This window comes from Salmo trutta, chromosome 21 (genome assembly GCF_901001165.1).
Source record: "Salmo trutta chromosome 21, fSalTru1.1, whole genome shotgun sequence".
In the NCBI taxonomy this organism is placed as follows: Eukaryota; Metazoa; Chordata; class Actinopteri; order Salmoniformes; family Salmonidae; genus Salmo; species Salmo trutta.
Genome location: NC_042977.1, coordinates 3,238,230 through 3,266,035, shown reverse-complemented (window position 1 = coordinate 3,266,035; position 27,806 = coordinate 3,238,230). Strand labels below are relative to the sequence as shown.

The window sequence follows — 27,806 nt, the reverse complement described above, 5'->3', positions numbered from 1 at the left end:
CAGCCCGGAACCTCCAGCGGCGGCCTGCAGCCCGGGAACCTCCAGCGGCGGCTTGCAGCCCGGAACCTCCAGCGGCGGCCTGCAGCCCAGAACCTCCAGCGGCGGCCTGCAACCCAGAGCCTCTGGCGATAATCTACAGTCTGGTGGTACAGAAGCAAAGGGATCAGCGGGTGGAGCGGGGGTCCCTGACCACGTGTGGATATCTGAAAGGATTGGATAGGTGTCCAAATATGGAAACAATTCCACTTGGTTTATCAGAGGGCAAGATGGAGCTACCATGCACCACCTAGGTAGGGGCTAGGATAGGGATTGATGTGGAATCCCACATCAGCAGCACATGTCCGTCCCCAGGCCTCCCCCCAACACAAACACACACACACACACACACACACACACACACACACACTGCTCAAGTTTTAGACTAATCTTAATTGGGAACCTACAGTACTTGGAATTGTGTGCCAATAGAACTAATAATAACAAATTATTCAAGTTATTATGCTACATTCAGAATAAGTTTAATATAATATTACCTTATCATATGCCTTCTGTATCACTGCATACACATCTGATGTACACATTCTACATTTACAATTGCAACTGCAATTATATGTAGACTATTATTGTAGCAAGGTATTTTCAGCTTTTGGCGTTGACTTTTCGGATTTAAAAGGCACGGAATGTGAAAGTAGTGCCTATGTGTTTAATCATATAGACAGAGGGGTATGGGTTTAGGCCTACCACTCATTCATGTACTGTATGTTTTCTATATAAGACTATCCACATGGGCTCATGTCTACGAAAGCTTTGACGCAACCCAGAAGTGTTTTCGCTGTTCACAAGCAAGCGACATGTACAGTGGGGGCAGGGTTGGAGCAAGTTTACGCCTTTTGGCTACATTGTATGTCTGTTTGAAGCAGAAACGGGATAACAATATCCTGGTCCAGCTAGGCATCATGTTGATATCCTGTCATGATAAATACATTATAACTAATCGTAATATACAAACCAGAACATATAATAATTATTATACTAAACTGGGACGTTTGGTTGAGTGTGAATTTTTGTACTGTGGCTTTAAGAATTTATCCTCCCCTCCTTCCTAGTCCGTCATCATTTCTCTGTCCTAGGTGCTAAACTGAAGCGACGCTCATCCCGTTGCAGTATCAGCAGCCATGGCCGAAATAAAGACGGGGATTTTCGCCAAAAACGTCCAGAAACGGCTAAGTAGGGCGCAGGAAAAGGTAAAGCGTTTATTAACACATATGAAATCGATATCCTATGTATCAAGTTGTTTTTGCTTTGTGCTAACCCGCTTTTGTGCCCAGAGGAGCTGTCCAAGGATTGTTCTAGGGTAGCTGGGAGGAGCAGGTGTATGGATGTAATCGGTGTAGGCTATTCGTGCACGGATAAGTGAATATGTATCATGATTAAATACCTTCCCTGGTATATTTTGCTTGACTATAACAGCATTTATGGTCTAGCCTCTGCATTTAGCCTAGATGCATGGCGACAATTGTAATGTCGCGAATGCAATATTATCCCCTACTGCCATTTCACAGCGAGGCTTGGAAGGTTCCATTACAGTATCCACTTTAATATACGAACTAAATAAACGGAAGGCCCTTAGAACGGAGGTTAGGCCTTTCTTGAGGATAGAGGCCAACGCACTGCTTTTATGAAGCCTGTCAAATGAGAATGAGCCTACATCAATCTTATAACGAATATCACGTCAACTAAATGTCATAGCCACATTTCATTCGATGTTAAAGATCAGCCTGCTCCATTTCGAGGCATGATTGTGTTGTTTCATTTACATTTCGCTCATAGCCCAATTAAATGCATAACCTTAATTCAAGTTTTGTCAAAACCGTGTTTTTCTGCAAGGTCAGGGGAAGGGGAGATGGTGAGATGGGGAATGCCCTGCTCACTGCAGCACTAACGATATAGCGGTGGTTTTCTTCCCTACTCGTGCTCAACGATGCGTTTTTAGGCAGTGGCGTAGCCTATATGCCTGCGTTTACAGTAGTGGAGATAATACTCAGCCAATCCTTTCTATTTAAGAACGGGTATTTTTAGGGCCTTGCTTGTATTTACAGACTCCCGGCAGACAAATAATGGCATTTTGGCCGAAAGCTTGAAAAATGGAAACTGCCTAGGCTAGGGGCAGCCAAGCAGTTAGAGAGGCGAGCCAACAACTAGGTTGCCAGTCTGAATCCCGGGTCCGATGGGAAAAATCTATCGGAAAGTGAGGCAACCGGGGGGTTGCTGTTATCAAATCCTAGATGCCATTACCTGCTGTTGTGCCCTTGAGCAATGCACAAAACAACAGCTCCCTGGGCGCACAGTGTGAGTACTGCACCGAAAACATGCCTATGTGTGTCTTTCAGAGGGTTTGGGTTAAAAGCAGAAGTCAAATTTTGGTTGGACCAATAAAGTCATCTTAATCTATTGCTTTACAGGCTCTGTCTTACCGGAAATGGGATCTATGTTTATTATGGCTTGTATCTTTAGGCGAGCTAGTCATTTTTACAGGACAATATTGAATGGTTTTAGCCAGTTGTTTTTACAACCTGTTTTGGCCTGCCTCATTTAAATTGCACATGCAGAGCAAAATTGGTTCGATATGAAATGGGACGTTGACATGAACACAGATGCAATTACAGACAGTCTATTAGACATAATACAATTGTATCTACAGCCATGATAGAAGACTGCACACCGACCACCCATCACCCTTCTTTCATCTAGCTGATGGTCAGGTCAAAATAAAAATCAACGGCCTGTGAAGCTGGTAAAGAGAGTATTCCCTGGTTCTAGCTCACACACGCACACACAGACACAAACCGCAGTAAGAGGATTGTCTTTCTTTTAATATCCCCTCGTGCTACTGTTCTCCTAATGGCAGACTCGAGGTGAAGTACGTGTGGAACGGTCTTAGTTAATATATACATTACAGCCAAAGTTGCTTTTTAATTACACCCATTGCTTGGCCCAAGTGTATGCGGTAGCCTAGTTATTAAACCCACGGTATTCCCAAACAAATGTTTTCTGAACTCAAGCGCAGGTGGAAACATTATTTGAATACCTCTCCTCTAAATTCAATGGCGTTGACAGACGCACATGGGCCTTTTGCTGGGGAAATTCACGATGACACGCGGTTGACATTTTTATTGAACATACATTTGTTTCCCGGAGGTGCGTCTGCCATATGACAAAGCTGCATCAACATGTCTAAAATCTGTGGGGTGGCAGGCAAGATGTGTAGACCGCCTACCTCTGAGTGTGCTGTCCATGGTGCTGAAATCACCACTGTTCTGGTGTTACATTTTTTTTGTCTTAAGTAAGGGACGTGTAAGATTTATGAAAGGTTTTGGCTTGCAGTATACTACACTTACATTCTGAGTGCTTTTTCATTTGGTATTCAATATGCTATTCTTATTCTATTCTAAGACAAACCTTCCATTTGAATGCATATTGAAGTTCATCATAAGTATTCAATAAAACTTTATTGAATGAATGCACCTTTTGTCAACATCAGGCCTGCTCATATTCTATAATCAGCTTTACCCTAGATGTTACCACCACAATCCAATATTACTTTAGAATGGATTATACCAGCACATGTTTTACACCCACTATTTGCCATATCTTTAATCTAAGCCCACTAGAAGGTGTGTGCCATCAGGCCTGGAGGGAAGCAAAAGTCATTCCTCTACCCAAGAATGGTAAAGCCCCCTTTACTGGCTCTCCACGCAGAACGAGGAAGAGCTCGGTTTTGTTTGTTTGGAAGGTTTGTTGTTTAAAATATATTGGAAAGTTCTTGGTAGCTACCTAGCTTCTTATGTTGGATCCCGCGACGCAGTTAGCATCAGTTGCTGGGACTGCTTGTACCTTTCCAGTGATCCTGCCAACCAAGGACAGGTCTGAGAAGCTATTTGGCATCGCAGCTAGCCTAGCTGCTAGCTAGCTGGACGCCAAGATAGCGAGGTGTTCTTGAACGCAGCCTGCGATGCAGTTAGCCATTGTGGCTAGGACCATGCATTGTCCCGGGTTTGTGGCCGTCTAGATCCCTGCTGTTTGTTGTTTTCAATTTTCCCCGTGACCTGCCCTGTCTGGAACTGCGAGGAGTAACAGCCTAACATGTGTTGCTAGCTACCATGACAAAGACCAAAGCCGGCGGGAGTACCGTTGAGGGCAGTGGTGTCTCTCTATCACACCTGAAGGATCTTTTAAACAAACAAAGATAGACCTATAAGCAGTTGGTACAACAACAAGAAAATAGTTTCAAGTGTTTTGTCTAAATACTGGTGGATTCTACAACCTGACCAGAGAGGTCCAGGACCTGAAGAATTGTTTGCAGATCTCCCAGGGTCAGCTCGACGAGTTGAAACAGGAGAACGGCAAGATGACAGCAATCTGTAAGTCATTGAGAGAGGACATCAGTTCTGTGTGTGAATCAATGATAACAATGACAGTCTGATTTATCTGTCTCGAGGGACAATCAAGGTGAAACAACATGCTTGTGGACGGAATTGCAGAATCTCCACATGAGACCTGGATGGGGTCTGAGGACAAAGTGAGGGAAATGATCTCTGAGAAATTGAAGATGGACCACAGGAAGCTTGAGGTGGAGCGGGCCCACAGGCCTGGATAACCCACCACCGGCCCAGGTGATAGGCCCAGGCCGATAGTGGTCAAGTTCCTGAGGTTCAAGGACAAGGTAGCTGTTCTGGAAAGAGCCAAGAACTTGAGAGGAACGTATATCTTCCTCAACGAGGACTATTCTGAAGCTGTGCACCAGAAGAGGAAAGAACTGATCCCAGCCATGAAAGCTGCCAGATCGCGTACATCCGCTACAACAGGCTCATTGTCCACCCTCCCTCCCAGAAGCATGGAAGGGATGAGAGAGCCAAGCCTATGGGTTCGTACCCTCAACCCCGCAGCACACACACACCAATTTATTAATGGACTGCTGAATGTGTATATTTACTCTTGCTTTGTCTGCTCTTTTCAATATTATGTCTATCTCTGATAAGCTACGCAGGAAAGGGCTGAAAATAGCCCTTTCCTTCGTCAGAAGTCAGAAGTTTACATACACCATAGCCAAATACATTTAAACTCGATTGTTCACAATTCCTGACATTTAATCCTAGTAAAAATTCCCTGTCTTAGGTCAGTTAGGATCACCACTTTATTTTAAGAATGTGAAATTTCAGAATAATAGTAGAGAGAATGATTTATTTCAGCTTTTATTTCTTTCATCACATTCCCAGTGGGTCAGAAATTTACATACACTCAATTAGTATTTGGTAGCATTGCCTTTAAATTGTTTAACTTGGGTCAAACGTTTCGGGTAGCCTTCCACAAGCTTCCCACAATAAGTTGGGTGGATTTTGTCCCATTCCTCCTGACAGAGCTGGTGTAACTGAGTCAGGTTTGTAGGCCTCCTTGCTCGCACACACTTTTTCAGTTCTGCTCAGAAATGTTCTATAGGATTGAGGTCAGGACTTTGTGATGGCCACTCCAATACCTTGACTTTGTTGTCCTTAAGCCATTTTGCAACAACTTTGGAAGTATACTTGGGGTCATTGTCCATTTGGAAGACCCATTTGCAACCAAGCTTTAACTTCCTGACTGATGTCTTGAGATGTTGCTTCAATATATCCACATCATTTTCCTTCCTCATGAAGCCATCTATTTTGTGAAGTGCACCAGTCTCTCCTGCAGCAAAGCACCCCCACAACATGATGCTGCAACCCCCGTGCTTCACGGTTGGGATGGTTTTCTTTGGCTTGCAAGCCTCCCCCTTTTTCCTCCAAACATAACGATGGTCATTATGGCCAACAGTTCTATTTTTGTTTCATCAGACCAAATTTCTCCAAAAAGTACGATCTTGCAGTTGCAAACCGTAGTCTGTCTTTTTTATGGTGGTTTTGGAGCAGTGGCTTCTTCCTTGCCGAGTGGCCTTTCAGATTATGTCGATATAGGACTTGTTTTACTGTGGATATAGATACTTTTGTACCCGTTTCCTCCAGCATCTTCACAAGGTCCTTTGCTGTTGTTCTGGGATTGATTTGCACTTTTCGCACCAAAGTGCGTTCATCTCTAGGAGACAGAACACATTTCCTTCCTGAGCGGTATAACTGCTGCGTGGTCCCATGGTGTTTATACTTGCGTACTATTGTTTGTACAGATGAACGTGGTACCTTCAGGCATTTGGAAATTGCTGGATGAACCAGATTTGTGGAGGTCTACAATTTATTTTCTGAGGTCTTGGCTGATTTCTTTTGATTTCCCCATGATGTCAAGCAAAGAGGCACTGAGTTTGAAGGTAGGCCTTGAAATACATCCACAGGTACACATCCAATTGACTCAAGTGATGTCAATTAGCCTTTCAAAAGCTTCTAAATCCATGACAAATTTTTATGGAATTTTCCAAGCTGTTTAAAGGCACAGTCAACGTAGTGTATGTAAACTTCTGACCCACTGGAATTGTGATACAGTGAATTATTAGTGAAATAATCTGTCTATAAACAATTGTTGGAAAAATTACTTGTGTCATGCACAAAGTACAGTGAGGGAAAAAAGTATTTGATCCCCTGCTGATTTTGTACGTTTGCCCACTGACAAAGAAATTATCAGTCTATAATTTTAATGGTAGGTTTATTTGAACAGTGAGAGACAGAATAACAACAAAAAAATCCAGAAAAACACGTCAAAAATGTTATAAAATTATTTGCATTTTAATGAGGGAAATAAGTATTTGACCCCTCTGCAAAACATGACTTAGTACTTGGTGGCAAAACCCTTGTTGGCAATCACAGATGTCAGACGTTTCTTGTAGTTGGCCACCAGGTTTGCACACATCTCAGGAGGGATTTTGTCCCACTCCTCTTTGCAGATCTTCTCCAAGTCATTAAGGTTTCGAGGCTGACGTTTGGCAACTCGAACCTTCAGCTCCCTCCACAGATTTTCTATGGGATTAAGGTCTGGAGACTGGCTAGGCCACTCCAGGACCTTAATATGCTTCGTCTTGAGCCACTCCTTTGTTGCCTTGGCCGTGTGTTTTGGGTCATTGTCATGCTGGAATACCCATCTACGACCCATTTTCAATGCCCTGGCTGAGGGAAGGAGGTTCTCACCCAAGATTTGATGGTACATGGCCCCATCTCTTTCATGCGGTGAGGTTGTCCTGTCCCCTTAGCAAAAAAACACCCCCAAAGCATAATGTTTCCACCCCCATGTTTGACGGTGGGGATGGTGTTCTTGGGGTCATAAGCAGCATTCCTCCTCCTCCAAATACGGCGAGTTGAGTTGATGCCAAAAGAGCTCCATTTTGGTCTCATCTGACCACAACACTTTCACCCAGTTGTCCTCTGAATCATTCAGATGTTCATTGGCAAACTTCAGACGGGCATGTATATGTGCTTTCTTGAGCAGGGGGACCTTGCGGGCGCTGCCGGATTTCAGTCCTTCACGGCGTAGTGTGTTACCAATTGTTTTCTTGGTGACTATGGTCCCAGCTGCCTTGAGATCATTGACAAGATCCTCCCGTGTAGTTCTGGGCTGATTCCTCACCGTTCTCATGATCATTGCAACTCCACGAGGTGAGATCTTGCATGGAGCCCCAGGCCAAGGGAGATTGGCAGTTCTTCTGTGTTTCTTCCATTTGCGAATAATCACACCAACTGTTGTCACCTTCTCACCAAGCTGCTTGGCGATGGTCTTGTAGCCCATTCCAGCCTTGTGTAGGTCTACAATCTTGTCCCTGACATCCTTGGAGAGCTCTTAGGTCTTGGCCATGGTGGAGAGTTTGGAATCTGATTGATTGATTGCTTCTGTGGACAGGTGTCTTTTATACAGGTAACAAACTGAGATTAGGAGCACTCCCTTTAAGAGTGTGCTCCTAATCTCAGCTCGTTACCTGTATAAAAGACACCTGGGAGCCAGAAATCTTTCTGATTGAGAGGGGGTCAAATACTTATTTCCCTCATTAAAATGCAAATCAATTTATACAATTTTTTACATGCGTTTTTCTGGCTTTTTAATTGTTATTCTGTCTCTCACTGTTCAAATAAACCTACCATTAAAATTATAGACTGATCATTTCTTTGTCAGTGGGCAAACGTACAAAATCAGCAGGGGATCAAATACTTTTTTCCCTCACTGTATGTAGCTCTGTCCTTGAGCTGTTCTTGTCTAATGATGTTCTGTATTATGTCATTCTGTATTATGTTTCATGTTTTGTGTGGACCCCAGGAAGAGTAGCTGCTGCTTTTGCAACAGCTAATGGGGATCCTAATAAAATACCAAATACCAAATTTGAGCTGTTATTTACAACAGTGTTTGCCCTTAGAAGTGAATGCACTGGTTATTTTTTGTGTGCATTTTTGGCATAGTCATGTAACCATAAACTCTAACTGTGTATTAGCTGCAATGGTCAGGTGAAGACAGAGGGGTTTGAAGAAGAACACACACACACACACACACACACACGTATCAATGAACACCATGAATCAGAGCTCAATTTACTCTGAAATGGACCAATTACAGTGCTAATTTTAGCCGCCATCCAAATGGAGTATACCCAGGTCTTGTTTATACTGACATCCATCTAGACTTGGTCCCAAATGGCACCCTATTCCCTTTATAGTGCACTACCTTTGTAGTGCAGGGCCCATAGTGCACTTTTTTCGATAAGAGCACTATGTAGGGAATAGGGTGCAATTTGAGAGACAGCCCTAGACTTGCAAAACATTTCCAATACACTGCCTTCCTTACTGTAAAGGCTTCTGTGGATGACAGCTATTTATTTTAATCCTGAAGGATGAGGGCTGTGTTTGCTCTTTGGGTAAATGTTCCCCATTTTCATTTATACTTTTAATCTTCTGTATATTCAACCTTTAAGTTGGACAAAATACATTTTAGTGGATTTTCTATTAATAAGTATGAGTACATGTACAGTATCCAGGGTATTCATCGTCCCTTAATCAGCGTATGTAGCCATTTTGATTTTAGCACTAAAATGTAATAAGATGACGGTACGTCAATAGGTGTTGGCCCACTTAGATGAGCGTATTTTTTAAATTTTTTGACGCCATTTTGAATTAGTAGTGGGTGGAGCGTTAGTTAAACACAACAGTGTTTAAACAATTGGTTTAAAAATAATGCATCATCTGCTGCAACAAGTGGCGCTGAAACGCCACTCGTTGAAATCACTGCTACAATTGATGGCGATCATGGCAATGTGGCTAGCCCACAGAGTTCGGCTAGCCTAGTCTCTGTCGATGGTGAAGCTAGCGGAGCCCCCCTCCCATTCCCGCCACCTGCCTCCTTGCCACCACCCAGCTCAGCAGCAGCTGCTAGCCATGCTAAAGCACACAGGCCAGAGCCACCCACATCCAGAGAAGCAGCCCCAAATGATCATCATCAGTGTGTTTATTGGTCTCCAAGTTTTTGGAGCTATGGAATCAGTGCGTTGATGCAACAGGCCAAGGGCCAAACAAGAGGAGATGCACAACCAACAAAAATCTACAAGATTATGTGGTTGAAGAATTAACGGGAACGGGACACAACCTTGATGAAGAGGAGACTGAACAACGGAGTGCCGTAGATGCACTACTTGGAGAGATGAACGGGCGCTTTGGGGAGTGCAACAGCATACTTATGGAATTGCTGTCTTCACTGGATCCAGCAGGGCACATGTTTCTGGATACAGCCAAAGTCAAGTCCCTCTTGGAATTAACCAATACAGAGCTTGTAGATGCCGGTTATGCTGTTGCCCAACAGTTCCTCCACACACAAATGAATGGGTCCACGCCTTTAGAGGATTGGAAATGGACACAAAACTCTTCTGACCACCTTCCACAAGACCATGGAGGCATTTCTAGCGATAAAGTCTGCTTTAAAGTTTGGAACCTCCACTGCCATGTGTGAGAACTCTTTTTCTACATTGAAAAATGTTTTCAGTGATCACCGAAGGAGCATGCTTCATCCTTGCAAAGCCCACCTTATACAACTTTCCTTCGAGAATGACCTCACAAGGAAATGCAGGAATGAGTGGAAGGAATATGTGCTGAGGAGATTCCATTCCGCAGCGAAATGCCATCTCCAGCTTTATTAGACCCAACAAGGAGATGCAGAGAGCTTGAGTAGATTGTTTTGATGTTTTTCTTGTCTGCAATGTGCAGAGTGGTGCTGTCCATGGTGCTGTTTAAGCTTAGCTTGTTATTTGCACCGAGTGGTGCTGTCCATGGTGCTGTTTAAGGTTAGCTTGTTATTTGCACCGAGTGGTGTTGTCCATGGTGCTGTTTAAGCTTAGCTTGTTATTTGCACCGAGTGGTGCTTTTGTGACTCTGTTTTGGCTATAGGCATAGGTAGGCCTAAAAATATTACTATTACTTTATTGTATAAGATTTGATTCAATGTTATGGCAAATTCTTTGTCCTATAGGTCTCATTCAAGAGCTGTCGACTCCACTCAATAGTGCTGAGTCTTATTATTGGCTGTTGAGCGATCATGTTTATTATAATGGCAAAGACTACGTTTTTATTTGGCTGTTTCATATTTTTGTAAGGAAGGACAATAAAGAAGAGAGAGGGAGAAAACGAGGGCGCCGAAAAGCCAGAGAGAGACTGACTGACTTCTTCAACCGAACCCATCTCCACTGGTCCGGTCCGTGAGCTAACGCACAGGAGCGGACTGTTGTTTTTCTCTCCCTATTTATATTCACCGACAAAACCTATTCATTAATTAGGACCACTTTCTACTTTTCTATTTTTTACGATCAAAATGAAGAAACGTGGAATAAAGTGCTCGGATACTGATTGACTGATTGGTAGAAGGACTAAAGGTTTGTTTCTCTCCACAACGCGTTGTATAAAACCAAGCTGAATTTGCATGGAAGTAAAATTCTAGGTTGAAGTGTTAAAATTGTAGTATGTTTCAATGTTATCATTGTTGGTGATAGTGAAAAAATAGAACGAAAGGAAAACCTGATTAAAATGGGAGATGTTTTTTGTACCAAGATGTTTTTACCCTATAAATCAACTATTTGATAATTGCCTGTACTGTGTTAAACAGTTAGCTGTGGTATTGCGTTTATTATAGTGGTAATGCAATAGGCTAGTACAGTCTTATTTTTTTAGTCTTTTATTTGTTGATTGTGTTGTGGTTTGAGATGGGTTTTCGATACAGGTCAGGAAAAAACGTTTTTTCTTATCCAGTTGTTCCTAGTGGATTCAGTATCAGTTAATTAAATCAGACTTTATTATCTGGGCTTACCATTTAACCCCCTAAGGTCGATGTCTAATGAATTAGCATAATACAAAAATCCCCTTAAAAATCGGTCCATTTAAACTAGAGATTTTTTTCATTTGATGCATCTCAATCCACCGCATCCACCTATGTCGCACATCCACATCTGTGGTGAAAGATGACAGAACTGTTTGTCAGATCATGAGACATCCCAAAAATCGGTCTTCTCACAAAATTGTCTGTTTCATTTGCATGGCGCATCCATGTAGCCTTGGTTGCACAGACAAGTAACATAGTTAAACTCAAAATATACAATTCTGTTATTTTGAAAATGCATTTTATTAGTCTTATGTTTTTTAGGACATGCCTAAACGAATGAATAATGGATTTCTTTGGGATGGTGTATATTCAATGGATTTATTCAAATAGACGCCCACCCACATCTGTCACGCCCTGACCTTAGAGAGTCTGTTTTATTCTCCTTTTGGTTAGGTCAGGGTGTGACTTGGGTGGGCAAATCTATGTTTATGTTTCTTTGTTGGCCTAGTATGGTTCCCAATCAGAGGCAGCTGTTTATCGTTGTCTCTGATTGGGGATCATACTTAGGCAGCCCTTTTTCCCACCTGAGATTGTGGGATCTTGTTTTTGCCTGCAGAACTTTACATTCGTTTTGTATTTTGTTGTTTTTGGCAGTGTTCATTTTAAAATAAAGTAAAATGTTCGCCTACCACGCTGCACCTTGGTCCGATCATTACGACGAGCATAACAACATCGCACATTCCCACTCCTTGGAATTCTAATTCCAACCCCAGCTGTTGTATAAATTGTATTTTTACATCTCAATAAAGAAGGCTGTTGGGACCTCATGTAAAAAATAAAGAAAAACGGGCCCACCCATGGAAATCAAATTCCCGTCCAACTATTTCATTCTGGGTCTGGATTGACAACAGACCATGGCAGCAAATAAGGAAAAGACGATACATTGTTTGCTAGCTCCGGGGTGAAGATGCCCCTAGAAACTGATCTTGGGTTTTGTATTTTTCCCTGTAGCCCTTTCACTCGTACCCGTATACAATGCATTCAGAAAGTATTCAGACCCCTTCACTTTTTCCACATTTTGTTAGGTTACAACCTTATTCTAAAATGGTTTCAATTGTTGCTTTTCCTCATCAATCACACAATACCCCATAACGACAAAGCAAAAACAGGTTTTTAGAAATGTTTGCAAATTTATTACAAATAAAAAACTGAAATATCCCATTTTCATAAATATTCAGACCCTTTACTCAGTACTTTGTTGAAGCACCTTTGGCAACGATTACAGCCTCGAGTCTTCTTGGGTATGACGCTACAAGCTTGGCACACCTGTATTTGGGGAGTTTCTCCCATTCTTCTCTGCAGATCCTCTCAAGCTCTGTCAGTTTGTATGGGGAGCGTTGCTGCACAGCTATTTTCATGTCTCTCCAGAGATGTTCGATCGGGTTCAAGTCCGGGCTCTGGCTGGGCCACTGAAGGACATTGAGACTTGTCCCGAAGCCACTCCTACATTGTCTTGGCTGTGTGCTTAGAGTCGTTGTCCTGTTGGAAGGTGAACCTTCTCCCCAGTCCGAGGTCCTGAGCGCTCTGGAGCAGATTTTCATCAAGGATCTCTGTACTTTGCTTCGTTAATCTTTCCCTCGATCCCGACTAATCTTCCAGTCCCTGCCTCTGAAAAACATCCCCACAGCATGATGCTGCCACTAACATGCTTCACCGTAGAGATTGTGCCAGGTTTCCTCCAGACGTGACACTTGGCATTCAGGCCAAAGAGTTCAATCTTGGTTTCATCAGACCAGAGAATCTTGTTTCTCATGGTCAGTCCTTTAGGTGCCTTTTGGCAAACTCCAAGCAGGCTGTCATGTGCCTTTTACTGAGGAGTGGCTTCCATTTGGCCACTCTACCATAAAGGCCTGATTGGTGTAGTGCTGCAGAGATGGTTGTCCTTCTGGAAGGTTCTCCAATCTCCACAGAGGAACTCTGGAGCTCATTCAGAGTGACCATCAGGTTCTTGGTCACCTCCATGACCAAGGCCCTTCTCCCCCGACTGCTCAGCTTGGCCGGGGCGGCCAGCTCTAGGAAGAGACTTGGTGGTTCCAAACGTCTTCTATTTAAGAATGATGGAGGCCACAGTGTTCTTGTGGACCTTCAATTTTTTGGTACCCTTCCCCAGACCTGTGCTTCGATACAATCCTGTCTCGGAACACTACGGACAATTCCTTCAACCTCATGGCTTTGTTTTTGCTCTGACATGCACTGTCAACTGTGAGACCTTATATAGACAGATGTGTGCCTTTACAAATCATGTCCAATCAATTGAATTTACCACAGGTGGACTCCAATCCAGTTGTAGAAACATCTCAAGGATGATCAATTGAAACAGGATGCACCTGAGCTCAATTTTGAGTCTCATAGCAAAGGGTCTGAATACTTATGTAAATAAAGTATGTCTGTTTTTGTTATTTTTAATACATTTGCAAGAATTTCTAAAAACCTGTTTTCGCTTTGTCATTATGGGGTATCGTGTAGATTGCTGAGAAATGTTTTATTTAATCCATTTTAGAATCAGGCTGTAACATAACAAAACGTGGAAAAAGTCTAGGGGTCTGAATACTTTCCGATTGCACTGTATGGGTTGAAAATGGCAGATTTGGACACTGATAAGCGCTTAAATTGGAACGCAGTAGTTTTACAGTAACATGCCGTCAGAGCTTAGGGTCTCCGCTTAACAGCTCTGTGTGGGTTTTGACTGACAGCCGTTCTGAACTTCAGCACCGCGCAACAAGAAGTTGCCTCCTTCACTCTGCTAATTGGGCAACTTTTGCAAATGTTTTGTTGTTTGAGTAAGGAAAATGCTTTAAATTATGAGGACTCAATTATTTTGAAAGATGTTGAGGATTCTAATAAATGCCGCTTCAATGCCATACAAGCAAGCCAAACACCCGTGAGTCCAAATGTTCACTCCACATTTCATGTCATATACAGTGTCAATGTTTATGATCACAATGTTTGATGTACAGTTACAAGATGACATGGTGTTCTACCCTTGGATGTCCTGAACATAATGAGCCTGTTTGTTGTATTGTGAAGAAAATTTGCCACGGACCGCATATCTGAATGCATATCTGAATGCATGTGTCCATGCTCAGGTATCTTGGCTTAGAAACATACTCCACTTTTTGTCTCTTTCACAGTAATGTGGTATCCATTGTCAAAACTATTAGCTCAACTCAAAAGTTTAACATGTAAACTCAGCAAAAAAAGAAACGTCCTCTCACTGTCAACTGCGTTTATTTTCAGCAAACTTAACATGTGTAAATATTTGTATGAACATAACAAGATTCAACAACTGAGACATAAACTGAACAAGTTCCACAGACATGTGACTAACAGAAATGGAATAATGTGTCCCTGAACAAAGGGGAGTTCAAAATCAAAAGTAACAGTCAGTATCTGGTGTGGCCACCAGCTGCATTAAGTACTGCAGTGCATCTCCTCCTCATGAACTGCACTAGATTTGCCAGTTCTTGCTGTGAGATGTTACCCCACTCTTCCACCAAGGTACCTGCAAGCTCCCGGACATTTCTGAGGGAATGGCCCTAGCCCTCACCCTCAGATCCAACAGGTCCCAGATGTGCTCAATGGGATTGAGATCTGGGCTCTTCACTGGGAGAACACTGATATTCCTGTCTTGCAGGAAATCACGCACAGAATGAGCAGTATGGCTAGTGGCATTGTCATGCTGGAGGGTCATGTCAGGATGAGCCTGCAGGAAGGGTACCACATGAAGGAGGATGTCTTCCCTGTAACACACAGCGTTGTGATTGCCTGCAATGACAACAAGCTCAGTCCGATGATGCTGTGACTCACCGCCCCAGACCATGACGGACCCTCCACCTCCAAATCGATCCCGCTCCAGAGTACAGGCCTCGGTGTAACGCTCATTCCTTTGACAATAAACGCGAATCCAACCATCACCCCTGGTGAGACAAAACCGTGACTCGTCAGTGAAGAGCACTTTTTGCCAGTCCTGTCTGGTCCAGTGACGGTGGGTTTGTGCCCATAGGTGACGTTGTTGCCGGTGATGTCTGGTGAGGACCTGCCTTACAACGGCCTACAAGCCCTCAGTCCAGCCTCTCTCAGCCTATTGCGGACAGTCTGAGCACTGATGGAGGGATTGTGCGTTCCTGGTGTAACTCAGGCAGTTGTTGTTGCCATCCAGTACCTGTCCTGCAGGTGTGATGTTCGGATGTACCGATACTGTGCAGGTGTTGTTACACGTGGTCTGCCACTGTGAGGACGATCAGCTGTACGTCCTGTCTCCCTGTAGCGCTGTCTTAGGCGTGTCACAGTACGGACATTGCAATTTATTGCCCTGGCCACATCTGCAGTCCTCATGCCTCCTTGCAGCATGCCTAAGGCACGTTCACGCAGATGAGCAGGGACCCTGGGCGTCTTTCTTTTGGTGTTTTTCAGAGTCAGTAGAAATGCCTCTTTTTAGTGTCCTAAGTTTTCATAACTGTGACCTTAATTGCCTACCGTCTGTAAGCAGTTAGTGTCTTAATGACAGGTGCATGTTCATTAATTGTTTATGGCTCATTGAACAAGCATGGGAAACAGAGTTTAAACCCTTTACAATGAAGATCTGTGAAGTTATTTGGATTTTTACGAATTATCTTTGAAAGACAGGGTCCTGAAAAAGGGATGTTTCTTTTTTGTGATATTATAGCTAGCAGAGCAGGTCGCTAATGGCTAGCATGGCTAGTGTGTGTTGAGGATAGCATTCCATTTAGCTAGCATTGCTGCGAATAGCATTCTTGTAATGTCTGGCTTTTGGTGACTTTGCTGTGCTGTGAGACTGAGACTCCTGGCTTTGCCGAGAGGTTAATATTTGATAGGCTAGCTGTCTCTGCTGGATTGCGTTTCCCCTCTAGGTTTTGTGCCCAGGGTGTAAACAGAGCTCAGGGACTAATAAAGGTAGGCCACATAGTAATGGGGTTTGGGTGCTTGGGTTGCCGACTGACACCTTAGCTGGATGAAATAGCCTGGGGTGTTAAAATAATCACCAGCCGCCGTTGGGCAATTGAAAGGAGCATTGTCAAGGCTTGCTTGAAATAATCCCCTGTAAATGTCTCACTCACGTCTATTGCAAGTTAATCTGCAAAGTAAGACTGTTGGTAAAATTCACTATTTAATGAATGCAACTACCTATCCTGACATATAGTGGTGGCATATTCAATGATTATAACCTTTAAGAGAATGCTCATCAGCTTTTATGTTTGATTCTCTCCTGATGATGTTCGTTGGAATTGACCCGTACTTTGTTGTTGTTATTTTATTGAACAAGGACAGCAGTGGTGGGACCAAGTCACAAGCAAGTCTCAAGTCACAAGTTGAACGGGTCAAGACTCAAGTCCAAGTCTTGAATTCTAAAACAAAGTCAAGTTTTTTTTCCCCAAGTCAAATAAAAAAAAAATCTTGTTTTGTCTACAACACATTTTGATTATCCTATGTAGGCTAATTGTAAAATATGGACCTTGTAGAAGTCGTACGGGCAGGAAATCAGCAGAAGGCATGGCAGGTTGACATGCTCAGTGTAGATTTATTTACAGATCTTGGTGATCCAATGGTGAAAGCACCATATCATACAAAATATAGAAGTAGATTTACCAAATATACATGGTCAATAGCCCAAAAGAAATAGCCTCTGAATCAGGCTTAACCTGTCCTATCTGGACGGGCCCAGGTAGATGACAAGACTGCACAACCTCCCCTTGAGAAACCAAATGGAATCTGTAACAGAGCTCCAAGAGGTACATAATACAGGCACTTGGCCCCCAAGACCATACATTTACCCAATTTGGCAATTACAACCAATAAACTGGTTCTACAATGTAAATGGCAATTTCCACATCCATTGGTACATTTGTAAGTTTGATTAATAATGATTATTAGTGATATTTCAACACCATACTTACATGGAACAATCATTTTGTCTTATTCAGAGTTGTGACTCCAAAGCGTAGAGCGCAGGCCACATAGCCTGTTCTAAGCACACTGAGGTGCCCATGCTCCTACTACACAATAAAAATGACAGAGACGCAGGACACAGACATAGGGAAACATACATGGAATAAACATAACTTCTACCTCATGAGTCTTGCGAATGTTCATGTGCACAATGAACATTGCACCCACTCAGAGCAGGGTAAGAAATGTTTGGCTAAATGAAAAGGTATCATAAGCCTACTACACAGAAAACAGAAGTGTCTAAGTGTCTAAGTGTTGCAATAAACGGTACGGGATGGAATGATGAAACACCAGCAATTAGTGTAGGATTACATGGCATATAGATTTACCACATATACATTTAAACGTGTGAAAGCAACAGCAAACATTTCAACAAGAGAAAAAAAGCACTCTCTGCTGGTTGGAGTTTGGAAAGACGCGCCTATGGTGAGTCTTAGCCACAGTAATAATTCATTTTAACAACAAATTCCAAATGCAAGCTTCATAAGTAAATGATCAATTTCAAGCTATTTTTAAATACCGAAAGACCAGTAGGCCTATGCTAGTAATTGTTGCCCCGTTGCTGGTGGGCTTGCAAAGTGAACAGTTAATATTCTTAATCACTAAACTATTTTTGGAGCTGCGTATTTATTTATTATGGCAATCATCTCTCCCTACAATTTGACATTTGTCGTACACAGCAAATCAGCAATCTGTTTGCTAGCTCACCCGACCTGTGTTGATTGACAGTTTGCTGGTCCAATCAGAGGGCCCAGTGTGAGTTTCACTAGCCAATCTGTTGCAGATTTTTTTTGCAAGGGCTATGCTGCAGCTACTGTCTCTTGCTGCGTGAAAAGTAATCCATGTAGACTCTGTGCCACAAAATGAGTGACAAAACATTACAAAATCTTGCCATATAATTTCGAGATTATAAAACCTGCCAAGTCATCACTCTCAAGTCAAAGTTGAGTCCAGAGTCTTGAAGCTCCAAGTCAAATCTGAAGTTATTTATTTTCTAAGTCGAGTCTCTTGTAACTCGAGTCCAAGTCATGTGACTCGAGCGAACAACTCTGAAGGATAGTGTATATATTTCTGATTTTACAGAGAAGGGAGAATTCATAAAGAGTTATCACAGAACAGGTCATGACTATATAAAGCAAAGGCAGTGACTCAGAGCATTAGCCTAAACCGGGGACTGGAGGTTGTGATGTTTTGTCACATTCGGAAGCATCAGAGAACAACATTACAGAAGAAGTAGACTACCCAATTCTGGCAACCCTCTGTTAATACATTCCCCACCCAAATTCAATATACATCTGTATACGAGGGTAATTGAACTATTCACGGGCTGAGGTACTGCTGGTTTTCTTTCCTACCTAGTTAATTAATTGCTCAATTGTCAGTGGCCAATCAATCCTTCACCTGGGTCATGTTCAGTAGGCAGAAAGCGTGAAGGTGAAGTAAAAAGAGGAGGTACTGTTGCAAAACATTGATCTACTACGCTATATCTTAATTAACACATCCCAAGTGTCCATGTTAAGAAGCAAAGAATGAAACCAGATGTGTTTCCGTACTCCAGGACCGTAGTGGAATATGTCCACAGTATGTAGATGCTTTACTTGGTTGTTTTCTCCATTATTTGCATGTTCTACTGTTGAGAATGTGATTCTATTGGTGCAGTAGAGTATTTCAGTGGAGTGACTGACCCTTGAAACAGCTGACGAGCTGTTCAAAAGAGGGTACCTTAGGGATGTCTGTCTGACGCATCATTCATATTAGCATTTGCTTAATGAACCAACAAAGAACCCTTGCAGTTGCCCTATATTTACAGTCTCCTTAGACTGTATACCATTGGCACGCAAGTGAGAAAATGCAAGTGTATTTTCCATAATATCCATGCAATGTTTTCAATATTTTTTTTCATCTTCTCATGTTGTCTTCTTTCAACCTCAGGGAAGGTTGGTGGGTTGTGGTTAACTACAGTTGGAGTAAAATGTGAGTTTACGGTTAGAGGTTGACAAACCAAAAACCCTGCTGAAACTGTTAATAACACACACCTTGTACGAATGAAAAATAATGACAGATAATGTGACCATTCTGAAACTAGTAGCTACGCCCGATAAAACCAAGGATGATTTAACTAGAGTCACATTCTATATTTTTATCTCAGGCTTGCTATAACCTTCTGAGATGGAGCATCTTGGCTATGTGGTCCTATGTGATTGTCCTATATGGAATGTTGCTCATGATTCGATTTGATTATTGTAGGTGGACAGGGTTACAGCCCCAACAATAGACAGACATATGGTATATTTACCTGTTTGTCAAGTAAGCAGTACTGACTACTGAGTGCTTTATATAGAGTAACAGGGGGAGAAAGGGTACAATATTTTAAAAACCTGGTTAGACGATACCCAAAGGTCATATAATCTATTTCTTACCATCCTAGGTTTGAGCCAATCGGTTGTGTTGTGACAAGGTAGGAGTGGTATACAGAAGATAGCCCTATTTGGTAAAATACCAATATCACAGTGCCATCCGTTTTGTCACCAAAGCCACATATACTACCCTCCACTGCGACGTTTATGCTCTCGTTCGCTGGCCCTCGCTTCATATTCGTCGCCAAACCCACTGGCTCCAAGTCATCTATAAGTCTTTGCTAGGTAAAGCCCCACCATATCTCAGCTCACTGGTCACCATAGCAGCACCCACCCATAGCACGCGCTCCAGCAGGTATATTTCACTAGTCACCCCCAAAGCCAATTCCTCCTTTGGCCGCCTTTCCTTCCAGTTCTCTGCTGCCAATGACTGGAACAAAACTGTAAAAAATCACTGAAGCTGGAGACTCTTACCTCCCTCACTAACTTTAAGCATCAGCTGTCAGAGCAGCTTACATATCATTGCACCTGTACATAGCCCATCTGTAAATAGCCCACCCAACTACCTCATCCGCATATTGCTATTTTTTTTCTTCTCCTTTGCCTACTATCTTTGGTGGTGAAACGGACAGCACTATCCAAGCAGCCTTCTATCTATGGTGGTGAAACGGACAGCACTATCCAAGTAGCCTACTATCTTTGGTGGTGAAACGGACAGCACTATCCAAGTAGCCTTCTATCTATGGTGGTGAAACGGACAGCACTATCCAAGTAGCCTACTATCTATGGTGGTGAAACGGACAGCACTATCCAAGTAGCCTACTATCTATGGTGGTGAAACGGACAGCACTATCCAAGTAGCCTACTATCTATGGTGGTGAAACGGACAGCACTATCCAAGTAGCCTACTATCTATGGTGGTGAAATGGACAGCACTATCCAAGTAGCCTACTATCTATGGTGGTGAAACGAACAGCACTATCCAAGTAGCCTACTATCTATGGTGGTGAAATGGACAGCACTATCCAAGTAGCCTACTATCTATGGTGGTGAAATGGACAGCACTATCCAAGTAGCCTACTATCTATGGTGGTGAAACGAACAGCACTATCCAAGTAGCCTACTATCTATGGTGGTGAAATGGACAGCACTATCCAAGTAGCCTACTACCTATGGTGGTGAAACGAACAGCACTATCCAAGTAGCCTACTATCTATGGTGGTGAAATGGACAGCACTATCCAAGTAGCCTACTACCTATGGTGGTGAAACGAACAGCACTATCCAAGTAGCCTACTATCTATGGTGGTGAAACGAACAGCACTATCCAAGTAGCCTACTATCTATGGTGGTGAAACGGACAGCACTATCCAAGTAGCCTACTATCTATGGTGGTGAAACGGACAGCACTATCCAAGTAGCCTACTATCTATGGTGGTGAAATAGACAGCAATATCCAAGGTGCTAATTAGTTCAAAGCATTTTAGACGTCACTGCAGTATGCCTACATACTTGAGTATAGCTGCGGGCTTACGCAAGTCCGAATTTCTTATAGCCTAATTATCTAGACATCAATGTACAGCAACATTTTTAGACGACACTGCAGAACACCTGCCATATGCACACATACTCAGCTGTCGGGCTTACAAGACCTGAATTGAATATAATTTTCAAGACATCAATGTAGCAGGAGAACAAATATCGCAATATCGGAATATAACTTCAAATAAAATAAATCAATGTAGGCCATGTGATAATATGAAGCACATATTCAGATTACAAACTTGTTCTGTGCTGTGAAACCTCCCATAATGACTCTCCCCATGTCAAGTCCATTTAACTCCTGAGAGTCAACTTCTTGCTCAAAGCCATGAGCGGGCATGTGGCTGTGATGTTTAAACTCCTAAGGCTGTTCTGAAGACTCTGGCATAGTGTCTATTTATTTTGTTCATTTTCAGTGTTAACCTGGGTGTCCTCTTTAGCCTTGTCTACAAGGCTTGCTGCCACCAAATGCACCTTGGTTCAGGCATGTTCAAAAAACTTTTTTCTGAGGGCTCTTTGTTGTTTTTTTAACTTCTGATGCGTAGGATGTTCATTTATTGTACATTCCACCCACTCTTTTACTAGTTGAATCCCTCCAGTTGTTTCTAGACTGAAGCTCCCTACCTTTTGGTATGTTGTACAGCCCAACTTTCAATTCTGCATGTTAAGCCAGGGGTTATACGTTTGCTTGTTCTTGAACTGCAGATTGTACCTCCTCCGAGTACCCGGTGGATGCACTGCTCCCGGTCTCCCTCTCCCTGTGAGTCTGACTTGCTAGTAGCCTACTAGCTAGTGGAGGTGCGGTGGTGATTGCTGAACTGGCAGGATTAGCATTGCCATCAATAACAGTTTACACCTCACTCCTCTCCTCCGGCACTGACAGCTCGTTCTGGGTTTGATTCACCATCTTTCTCTGGATTTTTGGACTTGAAAAATGTCAAACTCGATTGCCTTTTCTTATACATTTTTTATTTGGCATTCCCACGATTCAAATTCAGTAGGGAGACCGATTACGTAGGGACCTCTTCACTAGCTGACCACCACTACCAAGACCTGTGTCAAGATCAGTTAATTACCCCACTGGCCCTCCCCATAACCTCTATGTACAAACAAGAGAGCAGGTCTGGAATCAGTGTGGCAGGATAGGATGATTACGTAGAAGGATCACTGTGCTTTTACATGATGGTCTTTCTGGGGGGCGGGAGAAATAACAAGTAGGCAACTTGATTTAATGCTGATGGCTTTTATTAGAATGTCTACAGTGCGAACAGTGAAATAATGAATAAATCATGCCGCGAGAGGTACCGTATCTGGGCAAATAGGTGCCGGAACAAACAAAGTCAAATCTGAGAGGTGTTGTTCCGGCAGGATCTGGCTCAATTAAGCACTGCTGGCATAGTGGGGATGAGAGAGAGAAGAACAAAGCTAACTGTATGACTCACACATATACAACAGAGAGGAACTACAGTACCAGTCAAACGTTTGACAACACCGACTCATTCAAGGGTTTTTCTTTATTTTTACTATTTTCTACATTGTATAATAATAGTGAAGACATCTAAACTATGAAATAACACATATGGAATCATGTAGTAACCAAAAAAGTGTTAAACAAATCAAAATATATTCTAGATTTGAGATTCTCCAAAGTGGCCACCCCTTGCGATGATGACAGCTTTGCACACTTAGCATTCTCTAAACCAGATTCACCTGGAATGCTTTTCCAACAGTCTTGAAGGAGTTCCCACATATGCTTAGCACTTGTTGGCTGCTTTTCCTTCACCCTGTGGTCTAACTCATCCCAAACCATCTCAATTGGGTTGAGGTCGGGTGATTGTGGAGGCCAGGTCATTTGATGCAGCACTCATCACTCTCCTTGGTCAAATAGCCCTTACACAGCCTGGAGGTGGGTTTGGTCATTGTCCTATTGAAAAACTATTGAGGCCCACTAAGCCCAAGCCAGATGGCATGGCGTATCACTGCAGAATGCTGTGGTAGCCATGCTGGTTAAGTGTGCCTTGAATTCTAAATAAATCACCAGCAAAGCACTCCGAAATCATCACACCTCCTCCTCCATGCTTCACAGTGGGAATCACACATGCAGAGATCATCCGTTCACCTACTCTGTGTCTGACAAAGACACGGCGATTGAAACCAAAAATCGCACATTTGGACTTATCAGACCAAAGCACAGATTTCCACCGGTCTATTGACCATTGCTTGTGTTTCTTGGCCCAAGCAAGTCTCTTCTTCTTATTGGTGTCCTTTAGTAGTGGTTTCTTTGCAGCAATTCGATCATGAAAGCCTAATTCACGCAGTCTAAATTCCACAAATTAACATTTAACAAGGCACAGCTGTTAATTGAAATGCATTCCAGGTGACTACCTATTGAAGCTGGTTGAGAGAATGCCAAGAGTGTGCAAGGCAAAGGGTGGCTACTTTGAAGAATCTCAAATATAAAATATATTTTGATTTGTTTAACACTTTTTTTGGTTACTAGATGATTCCATATGTTAATTCATAGTTTTGATATTTTCACTATTATTCTACAATGTAGAAAACAGTCAAAATAAATAAAAACCCTGGAATGAGTAGGTGTCTCCAAACTTTTGACTGGTATGGTGTGGTTGACAGTCTCTGTATTCCTCTACCTTGTTACAGGACAGCAGGTAGCCTAGCGGTTAAGACCGTTGGGCCAGTAACCAGATACAGCAGTGGTGTCTGCTTATGTCACATGACTATCTGTGCCATCTCCCTGGTTGTTTGGGAGAGGGGAACTTGATACACAGGGAGAGGCGGGGGAGAGGAGGAGGGTGTTTGTCTCTGACAGTCATTCCCCAGGAGGGCGTTCCCTACCATCCGTGTTTCCCCTACACCCCCCCGTTGTGTCCTCCTCAGTGTGTCATATAGTCCAGGGGGACAGGATGCCCTCTCATCTCCTTCAGCCTTAGTGTCAGGCCCTGTTTGAATGCTTTACAAACACAGTTCATTCCTATGATCAGTAATCACTGATCTAACACAAATGAATAGCTCTAAGCAACTTGACATATGGTAAAAGTCTGATTGCATATGGGTGCAGCTCATGCCTAAGAATAATTCAAGTGTAACAATAGCAAAACCAAATTGGTGCAGAGTTTTAGGCTCTACCGGTATTTCATATTTATTTCATACAGGCAAAAATGTTTTGTGTTGAGTGTCAGCCATTTTTGTGTTTTCTACTCACAAAGCACAATCAGCTGAGTTAATGTCATACCCTTAAGGTAGATGTGTGTTAGCTGGCAGTATTGTTTGTTGCGTTTTCTTTGTGCTTGCTCACTTTCATGTGATACATACCGTAGTGTACACAATTGATTACTTATTCATGGTCAAAATGTATAAATGTTTTGACAGTATTGTGTGTTGCCTACCACCAAAAAAGGGTTCTAACTAGAACCATTGAGCGTTCTTCAGCTTGTCACCATAGGGGAACATTTTATGGTCCTAAATAGATAGAACCATTTGCCTTACAAAGAACCCTGTCGAAGATGATGGATATACTGACAAGATGCATGTCTCTCTGCCCTAAGAATGGGCGTTGTTGTCCACAAAGCAGCTTGACGCGCTGTCTAGCTCCCACCTATCCTTTCTTTGGACTGGTGCATACATCTCATTATTGTAATCCTTTTTTGAATATTTGATGAGGGTTGAGGGTTGTTGACGGTTCATGAGGGTTGTTGACGGTTGCTCACTTCCAACATTTCAAGTTATGAATTGAATTAAAATGAACTTCCTGAATTGACCGAATTCACTCCAACCAATGAAATAACCTCTGGACTGGAGGTTGGAATCAGTAACGTGATCAACAACAGACTTTGTTTTATTAGGATCCCATTAGCTGTTGCTCACAGAGGAGCTACTCTTGCTGGGGTCCACATAAAACATAACATAATACAGCCTAAATTTGAAAATTGATTAAATTTAGATTTTGTGTCACTGGCCTACACACTACCCCATAAAGTCAAAGTTAATTAAAAATGAAAAGCTGAAAAGTCTTGTATAAGTATTCAATCCCTTTGTTATGGTAAGCCTAAATAAGTTAAGGACTACAGAATTAGCTTAACAAGTCACATAGTAAGTTGCATAGACTCACTCTGTATGCAAAAATAGTGTTTAACATGATTATTGAATGACTACCTCATCTCTGTACCCCACACATACAATTATCTATAAGGTTCCTCAGTTTCTGGAGAGGAAGGAAACCACTCAGGGATTTCACCATGAGGACAATGGTGACTTTAAAACAATTACAGAGTTTCATGGCTGTGATAGGAGAAAACTGAGGATGAATCAACAATGTTGTAGTTAATCCACAATACTAACTTAATTAACAGAGTGAAAAAAAGGAAACCTGTACAGAATAAAAAATATTACAAATACAACACATTACTGAGTACCCCTCAAACAAAGTGGTGTCTGCATCATGTTATGGGTATGCTTGTAATCGTTAAGGACGAAATACTCAGTTGTGATCGGTTTTTTTTGGGGGGGGGGGATTAAAAAGAAACAGATTGGAGCTAAACACAGGCAAAATCCTAGAGGAAAACCTGGTTCAGTTTGCTTTCAACCAGACACTGGGAGATGAATTCACCTTTCAACAGGACAATAACCTAAAACACAAGACCAAATCTACACTGGAGTTGTTTACCAAGAAGACATTCAATGTTCATGAGTTGCCTAGCTACAGTTTTGACTTAAATTGGCTTGAAAATCTATGTTAAGACTTGATCACCGCTAGACAGCCATTTTCAACAACCAACTTGACAGAGCTTGAAGAATTGTTTTAAGAATAATGTGCAAATATTGTACAATCCAGGTGTGCAAGCCTCATAGACTTACCCAGAAAGAATCAGTTGTAATCGCTGTATTGACTCAGAGGTGTGAATACCTATGTAAATTAGATATGTTTGCATTACATTTTCAATACATTTGCCAACATTTCTAAAAAATATGTTTTTACTTAGTCATTATTGGGTATTGTCTGTAGATGTTTGAAGAAAATAAAAATAAAACATTTGAATTCAGGCTCTAACACAACAAAATGTGGAATAAGTCGAGGGGTATGAATACTTTGTGAAGGCACTGTATATACACATCAGCAAACACAGCCATACATACGAACATATCAGCATACATGGTATGTGTACCACTTAGAGGGTGAATGGGCAAGATGAAAGATTTAAGTGGCTTTGAATGGGGTAGGTGCCAGGCACTTCGTGTTGCGTTGTGCATAAGAACAGCCCTTAGCCGTGGTATATTGCTTAATAATACAATCATTTGTTGCTTGTGAGCTCAATAGATTGCTATGAATATTTTCAAAGACGTGTAGATCCTCCTTATTTCGACCATATAGATTAATGAGCCAAATCTGTTTATCATCCAATAGCATATTCAAAAGGACCCACCTTCCTTGCGGATCTGTTTGGACAGTTTGGACATTCGCATTGAAATTATTATTAATTAACATCATCAGCTATTTTTCATTTCTTTGCCCATGACAGAAGTACATTTCGCCACCCCAGTCATTTTTCCTCACAACTTCATCAATAGATGTAGAGTGAGTTTCCTGTAAACATTAGATATTATATTCCTTCTCTTTTAGCCAGGTAAATACTGATTGTCTTTTCTTATTATCTGCTAAGCCATTACAATTATAACTGGCTATATTTCTGTCACCACTTACCATAATGAGATACAAGTTTCAAGTATACTTACCATAATTAATTACTTGCATACAACGTTCGCCCTCCCGACGCCCCTCAGCCTAAAACCTAAAGAGGCCCGAGGTGGGAGGTGGGAGGAGCGTCTACTCCATGGTCATTATAACCTAGATAGCTGATTTGAGTTCATAGGAGTGGTCAATAGAGATAAAGAGATGGCCAATAACTAGCAAGATATAACAAAACAAGAAATGATGAACTGTCTAGAAAAGAGACCAGCATGAACAGTTCTAAATAAATGTAAAAAAGGATGAAAAAACACAGCAGCCAACAAAGGCAATCAATATTAGCAAACCTTTAGCTGACAGTAATACCCAGAATTGAGAATGCAAGAGGAAAAATAATATAGTGTCACGGATCCCTCCGGAACTTCCATTACGCACACCTGTCCCCTATTCCCACTGATTAGTACTTTATATAAGTGTGCCCTTTGGTTTCCATTGGGCTGTCCATTATTGTTACAATGTCCGTTGGTGCGTGTGAGTACCTGTGCTGTGTGTTTTGGGCTTTCGTGCCCTTGTGGATTGCGCAGATATTTACGGGTCTCGTCCCATGTGTTAATCATTGTGGGTTTGTGTTATTTATTCGAGGTACTCCTCGCTCTTCTGTTTGGGTTTCTACCCTGTGTTTTGTTACGTGTTTGTTTGGTCTTCGTCCCTGTGCCTTTACACGGCACGCCAGAATTTGGGCTTAATAAAAAAATATATATATTACGCATTCCTGCGCCTGTCTCCCAAATCATTTTTGCCAATGTGACATATAGAGGATAGAATATATCATGTATCCTCTCCAGATGAACTCCTTCCCTTCATCTTAATTAATTCACT

At 42.2% G+C, this 27,806-nt stretch overlaps 1 protein-coding gene across 5 annotated transcripts in view; it reads left to right on the top strand.

The window, feature by feature from the left end:
- Window positions 1-1,137: 1,137 nt before the first annotated feature.
- Window positions 1,138-27,806, top strand: part of amph (amphiphysin) — a 120,218-nt gene continuing 93,549 nt past the window's right edge. For all 5 annotated transcript variants that reach the window (XM_029703968.1, XM_029703966.1, XM_029703969.1 and 2 more), the window contains exon 1: window positions 1,138-1,244. In XM_029703968.1, the coding sequence (XP_029559828.1) occupies window positions 1,176-1,244 (69 nt within the window). In that variant the 5' untranslated portion in view covers window positions 1,138-1,175. The remainder of the gene's footprint in view (window positions 1,245-27,806) is intronic.